Below are 20,722 nucleotides of genomic sequence, written 5' to 3'. Positions count from 1 at the left end.
CTCGCCGGTTTCCGGTGAGTATTTTGTTGCTTCTTTCACTGGCGAACACTCAGGATCCCTGCACTTACTTCTGGCGTTCCCGCATGGAATCTTCTTTGCGCAGCCTTCTTCTGGTCGGTATCTGAGCCGGTTGGCTTCAACGCCCTTCTCGTATCTCTTCGGTAATACGAACAGCTGCAATCCGCTCCCACCAGCAGTCTGCTATTCCTTTTGACGATCCTCTTTTTTAAATGCCCCGGACATAGGTGCACGCTTCCAACAACTAGAGTGTTGCCTGTGCTCTGGACTTCTTCTGCTCTGTATTCCTCCATTCCTCTTCCTTGTCACAGTGTTAAGGTGATTCTGGTAATAGTTCCTTTTAACTAACCTGCACGGAAACATTGGAGGAGAGTGCTGGATTTCTCTCGATGCAAACTGCAGATGAACTCTCAAACATTGACTTGTCCAATCCAGCACTCTCGCTTGAATGGGCAGGGAAAGAGTCACATCAGGCCAATAAGGTATTTTGTATGGCAGATTCATCCTCTAGGGGGAAATGGGGATACCAGGTCTCTGTGGTTATCACCATGCCCTCCAGGGGGCCATCTCTTCCCATGCGATATGCCCTCATATAGCTTCTCTCAGGGTCAGGATCAGGTAGCAGCTGCCGTCCCCTGGCCACATGGGGGGAGGCCACCCACGAGAAAACAGTGAGTCTATCAGATTCTTAACAGTGCACCGAAGCTGGTTTCTTGGCTTTGCAAAGCCATGTGCCCTTTGAGGTTATCTGAAGTGCAGCCACTTTATCTTAATTGTCCTTTTGTACGCACTACTATTCTATGGACATCAGTTCTCAAAACAATGCTCAAAGGGGTGTGGCGAGGCGGTGAAGGGCTCAGAGAACCCCAGTGATCTGTATTATTCCTGCACTTCAAATCCTGAATCATCTCTCGATAATAAGCTTGAGGTCACCAGGGGTGAGGAGAGAGATCATTATGCCCTGCCTTCCTGGCTGCATAGGACAGAAGTGGGTTGGCAATTCCCTCCCCCCCTGTCCTCTCCCCCCCTGTCCTCTCCCCCCAAGACCCCCCACCGTGATGAATTTTGCTGAGGAAAGATGCCAATATGGTGGCATGGATGGAATAAATCCCCCTCCGTGGGCCAGCTGGGAGAGAAGACGACTTCTGGCTGATCAGCGGATAGGATGAGACACAGCAGGGGAAGGAGCTGATCCTAGCTGTGCCTGTCCTCCCCCATTCAAAGTGGAGGAGAGGCTAAGGGGCACATGATCCAATGGGAGGAGGAGCTAGGCGGCCCGCTCCAGTCGCTTGCAGCATTGGTCTTGGCTTCTCATGTGGATGGCCCGAGGATGGCCTGAAACTAGTGAGGAGCAACCCAAAGATCATGGGGCTGAAGTAGCCTTTAGAAGGAGTTTGTCGGGACGGAAGCTCGCAGTAGACGCTTCGCAAGGGATGGGACGAGGCTATGCTCCGTGGGTCGGCCGAAGGGGTTGAGTACTCCTGCACCCTCCTATGATGCAAGGGAGCTCGTGTTGACCCACCAGGCCCCGGACGGAGAATGAGGCAGCCGGACAAAGAGAGCGAGGCAGTCGGTTGTGGGGGTGGGGGGGGCGGTATCCCCACCCCAGGAAGTGGAGGCTACGGGCTCTTAGGTAACACATATAACAAGCCCAGGCACAGTAGGAGACAGTAGGGCCTGTCACCAGGATGCAATAGGGGATCCTGGCACCCCACCTGGCAAAGCGGCGATCACCTTACCAGAGTGAGCCTGGAACAGAGGAAGGACTGGTGGGCTGATCACCGGGTTTGGGTGTTAGCCAAGTCAGGACCCCTTGAGACTGGGAACAGATAGCCCAGCAGGAGGTGGAGTGCGGGGGAAGTACGCACTAGTGACTGGCAGTAAGGAGTACCCCATGGGGTCACCCCTGGAGCAAGGATCTCCTAGTCTAGGAATGGGGGGGGGGTAGGGAAAGCAGAAGCTTACCTGTGGTCCGCAGAGGGAAGACTCCGAGAGGTGGTATGAGGTTGCATCGGGAAGGGCTTGAGAAGGAATTCGGAGCAGAGCTGGAGAGTTAAAATTACGGGGGGGAAGCAGGAAGGCCCACCAGCTGAACACCGTGTACAATTACGACCCAGCGAAGGGTGCAGACCCCTTCACCAGGAGTTGGAGGGGAGGATGAGGAGGTAATGAGGCTGGTGGGAGCAGTGCAAGTTTGTGGGGATTTGGGGAGCCTATTCTGGCGCTGGTGATGGGCGAGATCAGGAACAGTCGGGTGACGCTGGAGAGCAAGATGGGTGAAATAGGAGCAGACATCTCCCTGCTGAGGGCAGATCTCAGGAAGATCACGGATACAACCAAGGATGTAGACATCTGCATCTCTACCCTGGAGGATGAAGTGCTCTACATTGGAAGGACATATAACCGCACTGAAAGCCTCCTCCAGTAAGCTGGAGAGGCAGATGGTTGAGTCGTAGTGGTGTTAAGCCGAAACAATATCTGGCTAGTGAACTTACCAGAAACGTCGGAAGGGGAAATCAGTGGAGCTTTTTCTCAAAAAGTGGTTGGTGGGCTCATTTGGAGGAGGTGGTTTTTGTGTTCTTCTCAATTGAAAGGGACCAAGTACCAACAAGGCCCCCCAACCCAGGCCCAGGCAACTATCCGAGGACCACGATTGCTCGACTACTGAACTATAGGATAAAGACCCCCTACTGCAGAAGGCCAGATATAAAGTCTTGGCGACAGTGGGAAATGCCAAAGTATCCCTATTCCCTGATTTCACTAGGGAAGTAGAGACGGAGGCAATCCTTTTGAAGGAGTCAAGAGTGAATTTTAAAAGAGGGATATCCATTACATGCTCCTATTCCCAGCCAAGCTGAAGGTTCTGCATGAGACAAGGTCCTTGTTTTTCTCTGACTCACGGGTGGTCTGGAAGTACCTGGAGAGATCGAACAGGGGTGACAGGTGGAGAAGCAACCCGGACTATAGAAGAGGCACCAGTGGGGGATGGAGGAGTGCCAGTGAGAGAGACCGTTTAGCACCAGGTTGATGGTACCCCAATATTGGGCACTCATACTCTGGAGACTTAAGGACATGATTATGGGAAATAGGGGGGCATCTCTCCACTCCCCCGCCGGCTGGATATAGGACTGAGGAGTGACGCTTATCCATATTCATATTGAGCCGTACAGTTGGAGGGGAGATGCCCATTCAAATTATCATATCTAATGAGGGATTCAAGATGAATAGGAGTCAATGTGGCTAGCGTGGATCTAGGTTCCGGCCAGGCCCTTCCATCTCCATTGCATAGTTGATTTCATTCATTTCTAGTTTGTTTTATTGTTGGAGAGCATGAGTGTGGGTTCTATTCTAGGGGGGAGACTGATGCTTCTGGGAGTAGGAAATGTGCAGCATGGAGTTGGGCCTAGGAGAATTAGTTGGGGGCTGGGGGGTGTCAGTGGGGAGTATTATAAGGGCGCTTTGGTTAGAGCTGATGCTATCTGGAAAGGAGGAGGGGTAGCTTCACAGGACCATGGAGCTACGGGCATTGTGCAAAAAAGGAAGAGGGATGATGGGTGACACAATGTGAACATTAATTAGTTTGGTGGGGGGTGGGTGAGGAGACAAAATTAACAGAGGAGCTATGTTGCGATTCCTGAATTCCTGAAAAAGACATGGGTCGAGGTGGTGGTGGTGTTGTAAGAAATGCATTTAATGGGATTAAATTGTCACTTCTTGGGTAGGGGCCTATAAACAAAAATATTCAATGCAGGCTTGGCGAGGGTTTCCAGGAGAGTCCATTATTTTCAGTAAGATGGTCTCTTGGGAAACTAGGTCCCTCAAACTGGACAGGGGGTAGATACAGCTTTCTTTCAGGCAAGATTGGCAGCGAGAGCATTACATTTTTAAACATATACACTAACCCACCAGCCAAGGTTGAGATGATGGTGAAACTAAGACCTAATCTTAGAAACCTGATCAGATCTCTTGATAAAGTGTGTACTTCAACAATGTAATGGACTTTGTGCAGGCTAGAACTGGCCCAGCGAGACAAAAGGGGTCCAGAGAAACAAAGTTGAAGGAATGGGCGTCCTCCCTGGATCTCGTAGATGTGAGGAAGGACCGCAACCCAGAGGGTGAAGGGTTTTAATTTCACTTTGGTGTATACGGGCAACTCTCCCGCATAGATTATGTTCTAACAACAAGGAGTAATATCCATAGTTAGGGGAGCAAGTTATTTAATGAGGGGCATCTCAGAACCCTCCCCGCTCCTTGTGGATTGGAGCCTGAGTAAAGGAAAGCCCCTGGGGGTCTGGAGACTGAACGCCTTCATCTGCTGGCTCCAGAGGTGGCCAACTCCCTTGGTGAGACCACAAAGATTATTTCAGGGAAAATACAAGCTCAGTCGAGGAAGCAGAGACTGAGTGGGATGCATATATAATGGTCATAAGAGGAAATGCAATGGGAATTATAGCAAAAAGGGAGAAAGAAAGGGTCCATGTTCTAGAGGAGGCTGAGGCCCTAGTGTTGGAACTTGAAGCTGAGTGTTGTTGGAACTTGAGGCCGAGTGTTGGATGGATATATGGGTCAGGCATTACAGAGTTTGTGGAGAGCTCTGGGCAAGGTGAAGAACTTGACAAAGCCAGGCATCTGGCCTGAATGAGTTTGGGGAGGGTATATGGGCGTGGGTATTAGTGTGGACGAATCTGGAGACTTTGTCACTTTTTCCTTAGGGGAGCCACCCCCCTTGAGGCTTTGGGGGGAGCCCGCTCAGCAAAACCCTCCCTAGGGCTTTGGGAAACCGGGATCTCACTGGGAGTGACTGCCCTTTAGGGGACAAGGACTCCCATTCCCATGGAGAACTCGCTATCCACGAGTTATTATCTGCCAACATGGGAGTAAGAAATGCTGACAGTGCATCCATTTGTTTGGCTCAAGGTAATGCTCACAATACACCTATGTTTTTGGCTCAAGATGATGCTGAATTTTCCACATGCTTGACGATCTCTTTTGAACAATATGCCCGTTATAAATACTGGGCCAACAGCCCTTGAATGGAGGAGAAGCCAAATGCTGAGTCGAGTCTCAAACATGAGAACATTGGCAAGGGGAAGAGCCACGCAGATCAGCATAGCTGCCTGCAGCAAAGAAGGAGGCGGAAACACATATGATGAAGGGCGCAAGGCCAGAGAAGCAGAGGCTGTGTGTAGTGAACCAGGCCTGCAGGCGCAATCACATACAAGACGTGGTGGGCCCAGATCCCGCAAACAGATGCAGAGTCCAGGGACGAAAGGAGAAATGGGTCCTTCGCTCTCAGACCGATAGCCAGTGGAAGTGCCGAGATGGACGGAACTCGAAGACCACTAGCATCCAGAAGTGAAGAGCGGCAAACCATGGGGAACGCTGCCATCGCTTGGGAGACAGACCCTAACTGGAGGAAGTGCTGCAACACACCAGGTACACAGGTTGCCCAGGTCGGAGGGAGAAAAGTAGAGAAGAGTGACTGAGCGGGGCAGAGGGAAGGACTACCCTAGTCCCATCCAAGGGTCACTGGGACCTGAGGATGAGACAATAGAAAGGGTTACAGGAGCTCAAGAAACCTTATCAGCATAAACCTCCAGAAGGATCACAGAAACCCAAGAAAACTGTGCCAAAAGCAGAGCAAGAGGGGTCAGGAACCCTAGCGAGGGGGTCGTCTTCGTCTGCAAACAGAAATGCCCCTGGCAGAGGTTGAATGCTGTATCCAGCAATTACAGTTGGGCAAGTCGCTGTGTCCGAACGGTCTCCCAGCCATGCTCTGGAAGCCTTTGGGGGGTATAAAGTAAGTGGGCACCTACTAAATATGTTTAATGAGTGCAGGGGAAAAGGGTTTCTCCCATGAGACCTGAGGGAGACTATCATAACAGTAATCGGTTTATAGTCATAGCATCGAATGCCTTACCATCGGAAAAAAAAGCGTTGGGGGTGGGGAGGGAAGCATTGAATGCATTTTTTTTAAAACATTTTTTTTAATGGGGGGGCACCCCCAATCGCCCTTTTTATTAACCTTAACCAATACAATTAAAATAAACCTGTTACCTTAAAAAAAACTGCATTAGATGCTTTTCTTTTCGACGCTTGTTTTTAGATGGTAAGGCATTTGATGTCTTGGCATTCGATGCTATGACTAGATACCCAGTAAATCAATAAGAAAGGTAAGCTCAAGGACAATTGCAAAGCATATAGACCCATCGCCTTGTAAAACTGTGAGGTTAAGGTTTTGGCAAAGATCCTGGCCTGCTGGGAATCTTTTCCTACTTGATCCACACAGACCAAAACGGGTACATTAGGAGATCTACATGGCAAAACCTACGGAGATTATTCAGAGCCATGACAATGGTCCATGGGCTCCCACTCAGGTCAAACGCGGTCCTATCACTCGACTCCTACAAGGCATTCAATACTATCGACTGGGCGTACATGTGGAGAGTGTTGGACTTGGTGGGCTTCTGGATGCAGTTCGTCAGCTGGGTGCGGCTGCTCTACGAATCCCCCACAGCGAAAATAAAGGTAAATTATATGCTCTCACAACCCTTCAAATTGGAGAGGGAGATGAGGCAGGACTGCCTATTATGACTCATGATGGAGCCACTGGCAGTGTGTATGAGGAATAAGGGGGCCCCCCCCTCCCCACAGGATTTGGGTGCCTTCCTACCTGCCGCTCTTTTTCACCACTTAGCAAGCACCACCCACCTTTTTAGCCCTGCCTCTTCCTTCCTGCTCTTAACTATTAGATCAAGGGCGTCTCGCCCGGGTGTCCTAAGCAAAGGGCAGACGAAAAAAAGGGCAATTCCTGTTTGGACCAGGAGGACCCAGGGCCCGACCCCCTGCTCAGACAGCAGGTAAGCATGCACCAACATGTGTTACTCCCTATGGTCCCCCCGTGATTTTCCCTTGTGCCCCCCCATTCTCGCACACAGGTGTTGCCCGTTTTGCTTGATTCTGCTACACTGCTCCCCCCTCACCCCACTCAAGTCTACTTCTGCAAGAGACTGTCCTGATACATTCTGGTTTCACCATCACCGTCTTGTGGCCAATGCTGGATTTGACTTTTATGGACTTCATTCACGGTGCGTCACCCTTTCTCAACTCTCATGCTGAACTTCCTTTGTATCTTGTACTCATGGTGGCCCTGAATAATGCTGTTCCCATCTTCATCTTGTATCCTGGCTTGCAACATTATGTGTTACTATTGACTTCTGCGATTGTATTCACTCTCTCCTCTTGCTTGTCCACTCTTTTTGACTGCTAACTCTCTATTCTCCCCTCCTTTCCCTTCTCCCTTTTCCTATCTCCTCCCCTTACTTTCTTCTATGCACTTACTCTATCAGAGTTGTCCCTGGACCTAGTATGATAGCAACCTCGTCTGTCTCCACCTCCCTCCCCTTACTGTTTTTTTCCTCCCCATGCCCCTCCAGCACTATCTGAAATGTTGTCAGGCCTAGTACGGTAGTCGCCTGTCTGTTTCCATTTCCTACCCACTCTCCCCCTCCCTTCTTTATCTATGTCTTAGCTCTTGCACTATCTGAAATGTTGTCAGGTAGAGTACGATGGTTAATTTCACATCCTTATTGTTCCTGGCCTGTAAGAATGTCATTGTTTTTCCCTTGTTTCCTCCCTTGCCTTGAAGCGCTTTGAAAAACATTGTGTATAGGTGCTATATAAATAAACTATCATATCATATCACAAAGGACACAAGGACAAGATCTCTCTATTTGTGGATGATGTCCTCCTGTACCTGAGTAGTCCGCAGGAGAAATTGCCTAGAGCCGTTGACATTCTGAATAGATTTGTTGACATAAGCCGGTTGAAAGTAAGCTGGGAGAAATATATATGCTACATAAAAAAGGGGGCGGGGGATGGAGAAGAGAAGAAAACTGGGAGAACTCAAGTCTCTAGGGACCCCTTTAGGTACTTGAGCATACAGGTAACAAAAACAAGGAAGGAATTCTTTCGATTGAATTGGGATCCCCTTAGATTGACTGACCTCCCCATGTCTTTGATGGGGGTTGGGGGGGACCATTCTTTACGATATGTTTTCCCAAAATGTCTTTACTTTCTTCCGGCCACCCTATTTGAAGTCTTAACTGGAAGAATTCAACAAACTGGCGAAGGGGTTGTTAAGACTGCTGTGGGGCTCATCAGTCCCCAGAATCTCACCTGACACGCTATCCAAATCAGTGTGGGATGGTGGCCCTAATCGTCCCAAATCTCAAGAAATACTTTTGGGCGATACAGCTGGTAGTGGCCAATGAATAGCTTTTCATTGATGATGTAGATCCTGTGTTCCGAATGGACAGGTGTTGCATCGGGCAGTCCAACCCGCAAAATCTTATGTGGGAAAATAAACCTGAGGGAATTGCCATCAGCAGGTAAGCTGGTTTTTAAAACCTGTCTCATAGTACTGGGAAAAACAGGCATGGGATCACAACTAGCTGGTGATATACCAGTGTGAGCCAATAGCCTGGTGCCTGAACTACAATTGATTCAAGGAATACATAGTTGGAGATGTGGGGGCAGGGGGCCTGGGGCAGGGGGCCTGGACCCTGGGGGATTTCATCCGAGAGGGATCTACATGCTAATTTCAGGACTGCAAAGACAGTCTGGGGCTTTTAAACATGAAAATTGACCAATACTTGCAAATAATGCATGCATTCTGGAAGCAGTTAAGGGGAGAGTATGACCTACTGCAGGAATCCCCACTCCTGGCACAGGTTGGATCACCAAAGGACGAGAAAAAAACAATTTCCAAGGCATACAGGTGGATTGCATCCACTCCCACCAAATCCATGTCTGAGCTTGGAGACAGGTGGGAGAAGGACCTAGGTACGCTAGATGGTGGACTGGGCAAGCAAAGCACATCAATGTTATATACAGAATGGTGCCATTCAAGATGCTCCACAGAATGGGTGGGAGGGAAAATGATGAGTGTACCAAATGTAAAACCGAGGTCGGAACGTTCATACATCTGCTTTGTACAGGCACCAAGATTCACATCTTCATGACGGAAGTTACCAGCACTTTGATTTCTGCCCCAGAAAAGCTTACTGCAAGACCCTCCGCTATGTTTATAGCGTGTTAGGAGCGGCACTAATCTCTTGTCGTTTTAGAGGACACTGGTAGATCTGGCTCTCTCAGTAGCCAAAAGAGATAGGCAGGGTATGGGGCTCAACAGATACTACCTTGTTAAGGGAATGCAAAACCACAATGGATAGGGTCATGGAACCTGAAAGGCTTGTATATAAGTACAAAGGGTGCCCTGATGAGCACAGAATGGTTTGGGGTAGGTTGGCTGCGTGGAGAGGGAATGCTTAGAATTCACGGGTTAACCCTGGCTAGGGAGGAAAAGTGGGGTTGTTGGGGAGAGGGAAGGGCTGCTGTGGCTGTAGGGTGGGAGGGAGCTACGTTTCAGGTTTTGGGTGCAGAAGGGACGAGTAGGGAGAATGGTGGTTGTATTACGACTTGAATTATATGTTTTGCTTATAAATAAAACTGCAATACAATGTATTCTAAAAAAAACAACGCGCACTGTAGTCGTGCTGTGCTGCATAATATTTTAGGTTAAATCAAATTTCCAACCTCCCTTACTGTAGTAATGCATGCAGAATTCCCTACTAGTATGGAAGAAAGTAGAAGGGTCGTAAGAGTAGAGGAAGATTAGCCAATGAAATGAATACACTCCTACCTCATGGTCTGTATTCTTCTTTGAACTTATTTGTATCCCTTGTTTGCTTCATGTTTTCCCACAATTTTAATTCCTAAAATATCAAAACTATTGTGAGCGATTTATTTATTTCTGTTAAGAGATTTACTTAATTTCTCAACATCTCCACTCAGTCTTCTTGATTTCATCACTGATCAGCGCTAACGTTTTGCCATCTAATTTGCTGCTCTGGTACCGCGCAGCTCCAGAAACACTTTTCTGAGCCCCGTGTGCAGCTAACCCAGTGTTATGTCCTTTCTACATCTCCACACACGGGCCAAGTGGATCTGGCACCAGGCCTCCCTAGGGCAGCTCCCATTTCTCTTATTGCCACCACAGTCTCTTTAATGCTTTCTTTTTTTTTATTAGTTTAAAGTGCAATATGGTTAATTAAAACCTTATACACTGCAGAAAAATCATCAGAAAGAAACAATTACATTTCAATCCTAAAACCGTTATCATAAAAAAGAGAATAGATAAAAGCATATAAGTCAGATTGTGGAATGAAGGAAAAAAACACATTGTGAGAAAACAGTTTCAAATAATTCATTAACAGATAGCTCTTTTCCAAATATATAAAAGGCTGCCCCCATAAAAACCTTTATCTCTCCGTCATAAATAACTGTTGCGACCCTCGCCCAAAACCCCCTCTGGCAAACCCATTGACCAGGTGGAGTCGGGACTCGGGCCTCTAGAGCCTGGCATCCTTTTCAAAAGCCCTCATGGGCCAGTCCTGGCACCTATGGCGCCAGGCTCATACACCATGAAAAACAATGTGCTTAGGAACTACTTTATTGTATTGTCAGCCAACATGGAGGCATCCACATAGCTTGGTTCCTAAGAACCAAGCAATGCGGTCTAGTGTTTTGGGTGTGGTGGCCTAGGGACTACTTTACCTGGACTATTTTGTTGGGGCTATTTAAACCACACCCGAGCAAGACAACACGCTTCGCATTACTTTGCCGTTTACAATGTGACGCTTACTGTGTCCAGCTATTCCCTCAAACCTCGGAGAAGCAGAACCTGCAAGGAGACAAAAGGAACATCATTAGCAGCAGCATCTTACCTGCAGTCTTCATCTTTAAACACTCGCAGCTACTGAGAACAGCTTCCTCGAATCTGCACGCCTCCCGGACAGAACAACCTGAAAGCGGAAGATAGAGGCAACATTAAGAAAGCAGTAGAGACATTTACAAATTACGAACTACTCAAAAGGCTTACCTGGCCGGTCGCCTCTCGACTGGCACCACTCCGGACATTCCACTCACGCTGAAGAACACCGCGACCTACAAGAAAGGAAAACGCAGGTTAGCAAAGGCAAGACTTCACAGCGCTGCGCATAGCTTACTTACCGCATTATAGCACTCTTAATGTGCCATCATTTACCAGCGGGGCTCAACCAAGCCAGTTCGCCGCGCTGAAGCTCTGCATACCTAAGGGAGAAAGAAAGAGACATTTTAAACAAAGAAAGGCATGCAGGATAGCAACAAAACTAAAGAACAGCAATAAGACCTACCTGAACAATATCAAACGGGCCGGCGTCAGTGAAGTAACTGGACCGCACTCGTCCATGAAAGACAACGCGCCCCTGCAAAGAAGGCAGGACGGAGAGCACGCCTAATTCTACCACAAGGTGAGGAGAATGTGCCAGAGGGACTGAAATCATACGGGGGTGGAGGGAGGATACTTACCCCAGTCGGTCAGTCTTGAACACAGTCCTCCTGTATTTTCAGGCAGAACCTTCCCCGCAGACCACATCAGGGAAAAGCTGAGAAGCATACCAGCGAGTATGAAGATCATTTGAAGATCACCAACTATATTTACATACCCTTTGTAATACCATTCCTTTAATTTAGTACACATGGTAAGAATGTGTCTTACAGTCTCCACCTATTTTACAGTGCCTACATAGTCTTTCTGCATGGGGGATATTTGTCCATGCCCTGGTTAATTCATTACAAGGAAGGGTATTCAGACGCAGTTGCAAGATAAATCTTCTGAGAGCCCTATTACCTGTTTTTAACAAATATTCTCTCGGGATGGCAGGTTTAAGACCTTGAAGAGCGTAAGCAGCGTATCGTGTCTTAGTATAGAGGTATGTTTGATTTTCACACAGATCCCAAATGCATGCTTTTTCCTTAAGACTTTTCAAAATGCAGACAGCGTTGTCTTTCACCATGGGATTCTTGTATCCTAAGACTTCCAGGAAGGGTAGTACTGTATTTTGTAAACTTAAAATACAAGTATTCTTGAACCTGCCTTCACTTTTATTTTTTCCTATTAGGTTTAGCAGATTTCCTTCCTATTTTCCTCAAGGTCAAGAGGGAGATGAGCCCCAACTCACATCTTATTGCTTGTATTGGCACAGCATTAGGTAATCCTGGGACAGGTCTCCAGAGCTTCCCTTCAAGGTGATATAATTTACTCAAATATTTACCCTCCACTGTTTCCAAGGCGTACATAATACCGGTTATAATACAGCTCTTATATACCTCAAGAAAGCCTTCAATAGAGTGGCCTCCTTTACTAGCCATATATTTCCGTATGACATTCCACTTCTTTAGTATTTTTATATCTACCGCCTCTTGGAAGAAATTAATGCTGGGGTTGCTCAGAATGGGCATCCCCAAGTATCGATAAGCATCGACAACTTCCAATTTAATGGAATGAATATGCCATCTTGAGGCACATTTTTTCTTCTCCTGATTTTCTGCTCCAAATACCATAATCTTAGCCTTATTAATATTTATATTTAGGTTGTTTGCCTCAGAGTAAGAATGCAAGCCGTTCAACATTCTTTACAATCCTACCGGAGTTTTATCCATTAGGATAGTATCATCTGCGTACATAAGTCGACATATTTCTTTTCCCCCCACAATGGGTGGGAAGCTATTTATGACAGTAAAACTATCCCACATATCTGAGACGTACAGAATTGGCGATGTAACACATCCCTGCTTAAGGCTGGTATTGGTGCTAATCTCGGGTGATAACATCCCTCCTTTTCCCAGACAAATGGACACTGATTTCCCTATAGATTTCTTCCAAAAAGTGAAGATTTTTTGGGCAGATCTTTTTTCCCCTCAGTTTTTCCCACAACAAGTCCCTATTGACACAATCAAAAGCTTTCGAATAGTCTATGAAGCACACATATAATTTTTTTCCATTTAGCCTTAGAGCCAGCTATGATATGTTTCAGCATAGTCAGATTATCCAGGGTGCTGTAGCCTTTTCTGAAACCTGTTGTTGAGCAGAAAGGAGACCCTTCTCCTTTATCCAGTTGTTCAGGCTATCTACTAACAGGGAGTAAAAAAATCTTACAGCTTCTGTCAGCCATTGCTAGTAATCTGTAATTATCAGGCAATTTTCTATCTCCTTTTTTGAAAATAGGAATAACTATGGCTTTCCTCCAACTATCTGGAATAATACCCGTTTCCCATATACCATTAAATAGATGAAGGAAGAGCACTGCCCATTTTTTAGGATTTTTTTGATAACAATGTTAGCCAGCCCGTCCGGGACAGGGGCTCGCGAAGATTTCATTTTTGCAATAACTTTAAGGATATCCAAAATACCAAAGGGGAATTTATGGGTACCATATGAATTTTTACAGGTAGAGATAGCGGAGATGTGACTTGTCTTCAAGAAGAGAGCAGTAATATAGAGCTTCCAAACCTCCTGTCCCACGTCATTATTTTCCCTGTTATCCTCATCCATCAAAATTGGCGATATAAGTACCAGAATATTTTTGAGTCGTGGGTTTTACATATCTTATATATGCACCTTCAATTTGCATTATTGTTATTATACTTATAATCCCTTAGCCAATTTTTTTTTTTTTTTTAATTATTTATTTTCAAGAATACCACAACATAGAAATAATATGTACACAAAATTACATCATAAAGTAATGACAACAAAGCAAACAAAACTATATACTGCTGAAAAACCCCCTCCCCCCCAGGAGTCACAAAACAATCAATGAACTGGTCTAATATAATAGCAGAAATTTACCCCAAATCTTGTTAAATAATGTAGTTTTCTTCTCTCTCTGATATAACACTCTCTCCATATCAGCTAGAGAATGCATTTCTGAAATCCATTCCTCAATAGTAATAGGGTTAGACGTTTTCCAATGTCTCAAAATTAGTTTCTTCCCCACCATTGCCCCACGAAAGATCCAATTTTTAGTGTCTTAATGTTGCTAAATCTCTTACTTCTCTCTTCATCATCTAAGTCACATAACTCCTTGAGTTCTCAAATATCAAGCTTCATTTCTTTTTTCCTACTCTGTATCAATTGGTCAAATTTGTGAGTATGGTTTTTACCATTTTTGTTTTTCAAAATGTTGTTACTATTTGATCTCCGTATTAGGCCCAACAAATTTGTGATCGTATTGAGGCCGTTGAGGACAATGTCCTGGCAATCAATGATAAGGCGGTCAAACAAACTGTTGAATAAGGATACATTTTTATCAGACCAAGTGAACTTGTTTCCGCCTTTCGAAAATAGTATATTCATCACCTTTCCTACTTCCCAGCTCTGTATTTTTGGGCCATTAGTACATTTTCCCCTATGCGGTGTATGGTCACTCAAAGGGGTGACCACATGTTCGAACGAGATAATAGTGACTTAGATTTTTGTTCACAAACATGTAGTCAAGTCGGTACCCAACCTTCCCATTTGTCCAGGTTTCCCCAATACCTGACCCTATGTTAGGTTCCAAATAATTTAGCTCCCAGCTAGACAACAATTTCATCCATCGGATTCCCTGTAAGGTTTTGGGATTTTTTCCCCCCAACCAGGAAGTAATCCTGTTTCCATTGGTACAATGAGCATTTCATCCCACAGTCCAACAGCAGTTGAATGCCATCCATATGGAGTAGGGAATTAAAACCCCTACTATTCCAAGAGAGTAGGGTAAATTCTTTGACATACCTCATCTCAGTTTGTGGTAGGTATATTACCCTCCAAAGATCGTGCTTCAATTAAGTTACGTCCTGAGTCAATGTTAGTGGAAGAAATCACCCCAAATCCATATTTTTATCATTCAGATCTTGGTGAATTGAGGAATGGCATATCACAATCTCATAGTTGTTACCCCATACTCATTAGAGTACTCCCGTATGAGGTCAACAAAAACCGCAGATCTGATTTGAACAATTACCCAATTTTCCCAACTTCCAGTTTCGGGTAAAATGATGGAATCAATGCCCCCTGTGTTAATATTTTGTAGCTGTGGAATGTGTGACAATTTAATCAATATCCAAGCCCAATTTTAAAAAAGGGCTTTCACAGACAGTGGATTTTTCAATGATCTTAATACTTTTCCCCACTATAAATTGGGTTTCTTCTTTCTTTCCGACAGAATTACTCATTCTAGCTTCAGAATTACTATACATGGCCAGTCGTTCCATCTCCTTAATATATATCTCCCTCTCCTTTATGGTTCGAGACGTGGCATTGTTGTTGGTGGGGATTGTAACATATTTAAAATTATTTCCCATAGGTGCTTCATCCCCTGGTTCTATTTCATCTGTCATATGTTAATTGCCCCTTATTAGCCAATTATCTAAACCCTTCTTTTTGGTAACAACTGTTTTTCCTTCGTCCAACTTCCGCTGGCATTCAATGATTTCATAGTGGTTCCCCACTTCTACACATTCAGAGTCTAAAGGGGCTGTAGTGGCTAAAGCCAAGGTATTCTTTTTAGCATTCTTATTGGATTTAACCTTCGCCATCGCCACCCTATTTCGGGTAGGTCTCTTATTTTTTCTTTTACGTCTAGTACGTCTCTTTAGACCCTGGGATACAATGATTTCACTGACACTATCACTTGAATTTATTACTTCTGCCAAATTTCCCTTAGAGACCTATGACTCACTAAGGTGTATTTTTAACTGAGTCACCTTTCTCATTTTCTTTTTCTGCAGCCAAAACCAATTCACACAGATCTCCTAAACATTTGCCTCATTGGAGTCATTTTTCCCCCTATGCAATTCATTTCCCCAATATTCCTCTACCATAATCCCGAGGGATCTGGTGTTATTGATAGTCTGTACCAATGATTTGATGTCACTCTGTTCCTTTAACAACTTAGTGCAGATGGTCAGAAGAACATGCATCATGGTAGTCAGAGCATCAAATTTCTCTTCAACTTTGAGTGAGTTTTCACTTACACCACTCCTTCCCCTATTAGGTGTTTTCTAAGGAGTTTCTAGTTGAATTCCAGGACACATCACCCTCATTAGGTTCAACTTCTATTTGTGCAAATTTATCCAAATCTGGTGTAGCGGACAGATTTATTCCAATAACATTATTCATATCTGTTTCGTCTACCGCAGAAAAATCCAAATCTATGCTCGTTCCCATAGATTGCCGCCTGAAATTTTGTACTAATTTCAGCAGAGAATTGTTGTCATTCATCGAACTATTGGAAGGGGGAGGTTGGAGTTGTACTGTTACAGGTACTTTTCACTTTTTCCTTTATGGTTAAAAAACTAAGTATCTTAGGTTGCTCTAATACACCTTTGATCGCGCTAGTATGCTCTTTATTACCTCCTTTCTTTGAGATTTTTCCTTTACCCAACTTCAGGGTTCCCGATTTTAAAATTGGTGTGGGTATACTTTTTTTTCCCTTCTTTGACCTGAGATTGTGTGAGCATGGGCTCGGGCCCATGGTACTAGTAAGGGGAGGATGAACCAGCCACTTAGAAATATGGGAGGGGGATACGGGAATCCTATAAACCCCTGTGGAAAGGAACCACCTCGCAGCCTACAGGGATTAAGAATCCACAAAAATACACAGTTAATAAAACCAATAGTAGCTCCCACCTGCCAAAGGGGGACTATAGCTAAAGTACAGAAGTAATTGTGCAAAAATACTTATGACCAACAAAATTAGCATTCATAAAAACACACCATTACTTAAGAATTATAGGGGAGCCCCAAAATTAGATAAAATATAGTCAGGGGATCTTCTAACAGTATCACCATAAAAAGGAGCTATCTATAAAAAGGGGGAGGGGGAGGCATTAATTATGAAAAAAATAAGAACAATAAAAACCATTCCTATCAAAATTTAAAAAACAACAATGTCACTATTTCATAAATCACACTCGTAGCAATATTAAATTGAACCTATAATTAAATACATTAGTGGCATAGAACGGAAGTAATCAGTTTGTTAATTAGAAATAGCACCAATAATGTCCAAAGAAGCAATTCCAAGTGACCACCTGAGTTGGGTATGCCCGACAGCTTGAGGAGCGGCCTTAGTCCGACTCTTCCCGCCCCACCCCCCCCCAGATCCCCCCCACCCAGCCAGGTTGGCCTTTATACGAAAATTAGATGGGATGCTTACTTCTGGACCATTCTGCTTGCATAGAATTTCGCCATTCACAGATTACTGGGCACAGTGGCAGGCACTTATAGATTTCAGGACGCCACAACACGCCCAACAGCCTAACAGCACTGCGCCCTTGTCTCCACTGCAGACTTAACGCCACAAGGGTTCCAGCGTTTGTTTTTATGGCCCGCACTTCCGGAGTGGGCGTGGCCTGGCGGCACGGTCCGCGATTAGGCAATCCAGGCACAATATTAATTCAGCAAAGCAGCATTTAAGGTCCGCGCTGCAACAGCTTTCAGCAGGAATGCTCCATTTGTTAGAAGTTGTTTTGACAAAAAACCTTTCCAGTGCACACGCTTTGGCATCAGTAGGAATATGCCAAGTGGCCGCCACAAAACTGCCTAGGTTTTTCCAACTTGCTTATGGCACTCTGTAGCATACCCACTAGAGCTAGCTGTTGATGTTATTTTTGACTGGAGGGCAGGAAAGAGACCCCATGCCTTGTGCTGCCTGATTTCACTTTTGTATTGGTGGATAATGAAGGGGTGGGGTGGGGGGGTGAAGCGACTAGCTAGCGTTTTTTTATTTATTAATATAGTATATTTGTTGCCTGGCAGGAACAGTTTGTAAAGGGAATTGTGACTGCAGAGAACCGTTGTCGAGGTTGTGAAGGCTTGCATTTTATCCAAGAGGTTGCACAGAACTGCCGGCCTGGTATTTAGACACAATACACAGATAAAGAGCTTTTATCTTATATCCAATACACCTCATCTGGGGATGAAAACCTTCCTGTTACATGTACGTTACAGTATCCGTATTAGGGTCAGAGAAACTCCCTTCCTATCCTTTTTAGCTAGGCGGTGCACCATCGAAACCAAGGGTGAGAACATCTTGGTGGGCCAGGGTGTTCTTCTTGTCAGGGTGAGATATAGGGAACACAATAATAGGCTTTGAAAAATAAATATGAATTACGACCTTATACCAGTCCCCTTTTTGTGCGATATTGACCTGGCATTTAGGACAGTGGAAATCTGGTTATGATTTGCATACTGGTGGAAAGGGCAACCCTACCCTGTATAGCATATTGTTTCTCTCGGACTGGATAAACCTTTCAAACTACTTTTGTGTCTGAAATCTTACTTGGTTTTCAGTTTATCGTTTGTATATGCACTGTTCGCTCACTGTCCACTATACCAGTTTCACTTCATTTTCTTAACCTGCATGTTGGTATGATGAAGCATGAAAATAGAGGGGTGTCATCACGCACACAATACACTGAATACAATAGCTTTAGTGAAAGTCTTGTAATGTTTGTTTTGCTTGTTTGAAAGAAATAATGTGTGAGGGTGTAAGAATTACAGTGAATATAAACGAGTAGGAATGTTGTGGGCGATAGTTAATTGGCATTTTGACTGCATGAGTAAATAAGGTAGCACTTATTATTAATTGCCACTCTTAGTGTGAGGTTTACTGTAGTTTGTGAAATTTATTTTACAGTTAAGACAAGAGGTCGTAGCATGTATGCGTCGTGATACAACCTTGGAAACTGCTCTGAATTCAAAAGCTTACAAACGCAATAAACGTCAGACCCTGAGGGAAGCTCGAATGACCGAGAAACTCGAAAAACAGCAGAAGATAGAGCAAGAGAGGAAACGCAGGCAGAAGCACCAGGTAGGAACTAAAGCCTAATGTTTCTGTGCTTTTGTTTTTTTGAGGAGGGATAAGGTTGCAGCCGAGCTTGCATCTCTGTCAATACTTGATTAATATTTTTGAAATACATGATTGGCTTTGTCTTGATGTGTGGTTGCCTTTGTGTTTTAATATGTCACTGAAGCACTGTTTCACTGTTTACAACTTGTCCATGTCTTGATGTGCTTGGAAATGGCAATGAAGGTTACAGGTGTTAGAACCATATTGCCCGCTTTCTGGAATTTGCAAAAAGAAATTTACTTGAAGGGCTCTCAACTTGCTCCTTGTTTATCGGGTATGTCGAGATTAAACAAAGTAATGCGTCACTGGGAATGTAAAAGGGCTGGAGCATTATCCTATTTGAGAAGATGGTGGATGTGATAGCGTTTGTAGACCATTAAATATCAGTATTCTACCGAAACTCACTTTGCTCCTTTAACATTGTACTCACTGCAGAACAGAGATGTTCCAGTTTTGAATTGGGAGTGTAACCAGTTTTGTTAAGCATGTTAGTTGCTTTCTCTCCATACTTAAATATTGTACAGTGAGTATGTATAAATATTTTGTAAGCCACTTGCATCAATTGAACACTTGTTTAATATTCCAGTAATTTTGTTGATTTTTCATAATGTCATTCTGTACTGAGAATATTCCCATCTTTTAAGGTGAGTACCCTCCGGAAACTGGAAGTTTTTATTTAGAAATAAACTCCATTTTGCTTTGTCGAAATTCTTTTGATTGTAAATAGGTTTGTGCCACCTAAAGAGTCCAAGAACTACAGTGAAAGTCTTAATTCGAACCAATTACTGCTGCACAGCAAAACCACACCCCATGTTTGATTTTGTTTTTTGTGTAGCATTCTCACAGCCAGTCGGCCACTTCACGGTTTGTGTAGACAAAGGAAGATAACCTGCAAATAGTACAATTGACAGTAGTATTATGCCATAGACAACTATACAAGTTTATAACAATAGAATATGCTTGACATTAAATGCATGTTCCTCACACCTATGGGAATTGGCAAAACTGAAATCTAGTAAGAAGCGAAGTTGGAAATAACTCTGGGAAACCATTGACCACATGAAAAGGTGCTTCGAGGGGATTGGTTCCTCCAACGTATTCCAAATCTGACAGGTAATCACCACAGCTGTGCTGCTTCGGAAAATTTTCGGCTCCTGCGTCAACGTCGATACGCTGTCCTTGAGGGCCTCCGTCGAGCCAACGTCACCGGATGTTATAAGTAGGACGCCCGTAGCCTCAGTTCCGTTTTTCCGTGAACGTGTTTGCTTTGGAGATCTCGGAGCGCCTTGGTTCTTCTGTTCTATCGGTTCTTCGAACTTGATGTTTTGTGAAGATATCATGTCTTCGTCTTATTCTACCCTGCGGTCGGGATTCAAGAAGTGTCAGGACTGCGGTTCCAAGATGTCACTTACGGACCCGCACAACGTCTGCCTCTGGTGCCTCGATTAGGACCACTCCACCGATGACTGTGACGATTGCCAGTCGTTAACGTCGAAGGCCTTGTGGGAGCAGAAGAAGCTGTCTGTAGGTAGGGTTTCCAAACCCCAAAAGTCGAAATCCGCTGGGCTTTTGACCGACGATTCGAGGGGCGATTCTCCGCGTTGTCGGCATAAGTCCAGGGGGGGGTCTCGGTCCTGGAGTGGTTCCCGCCATTCCTCTGCCTCCTCGAGGCATTTGCGGAAGCGCAGTCACCGGTCGCCTTCTCCGTCCTTGTCCAAGGACTACGCCAGACGGCGGGTTGCTTGTCCCAACACGCATTCTTCTTTTGCGGAATGGGATGCATTTCGCAAGGAAATGATGGCGATTTTTCGAGTTGTAGGGCTCCGTTCCATCCGTGCCTTCGAGAGAAGCCGGCAAGGAACACGCTAGGGCCACCGTTCGCATGCCTTCGGGCTTGGGCGGTCGGCGCGATCACCGGGAACCTT

At 45.0% G+C, this 20,722-nt stretch overlaps 1 protein-coding gene across 2 annotated transcripts in view; it reads left to right on the top strand.

Annotated features, from left to right (window-relative positions):
- SMARCA2 (SWI/SNF related BAF chromatin remodeling complex subunit ATPase 2) overlaps nucleotides 1-20,722 on the top strand; it is a 3,136,185-nt gene that overhangs the window by 579,129 nt on the left and 2,536,334 nt on the right. For both annotated transcript variants that reach the window (XM_069625745.1, XM_069625746.1), the window contains exon 8: nucleotides 18,585-18,758. In XM_069625745.1, the coding sequence (XP_069481846.1) occupies nucleotides 18,585-18,758 (174 nt within the window). The remainder of the gene's footprint in view (nucleotides 1-18,584; nucleotides 18,759-20,722) is intronic.

This window comes from Ambystoma mexicanum, chromosome 6p (genome assembly GCF_040938575.1).
Source record: "Ambystoma mexicanum isolate Mex_15411 chromosome 6p, UKY_AmexF1_1, whole genome shotgun sequence".
Lineage (NCBI taxonomy): Eukaryota > Metazoa > Chordata > Amphibia > Caudata > Ambystomatidae > Ambystoma > Ambystoma mexicanum.
This window is presented reverse-complemented; position numbering and strand designations above follow the sequence as displayed.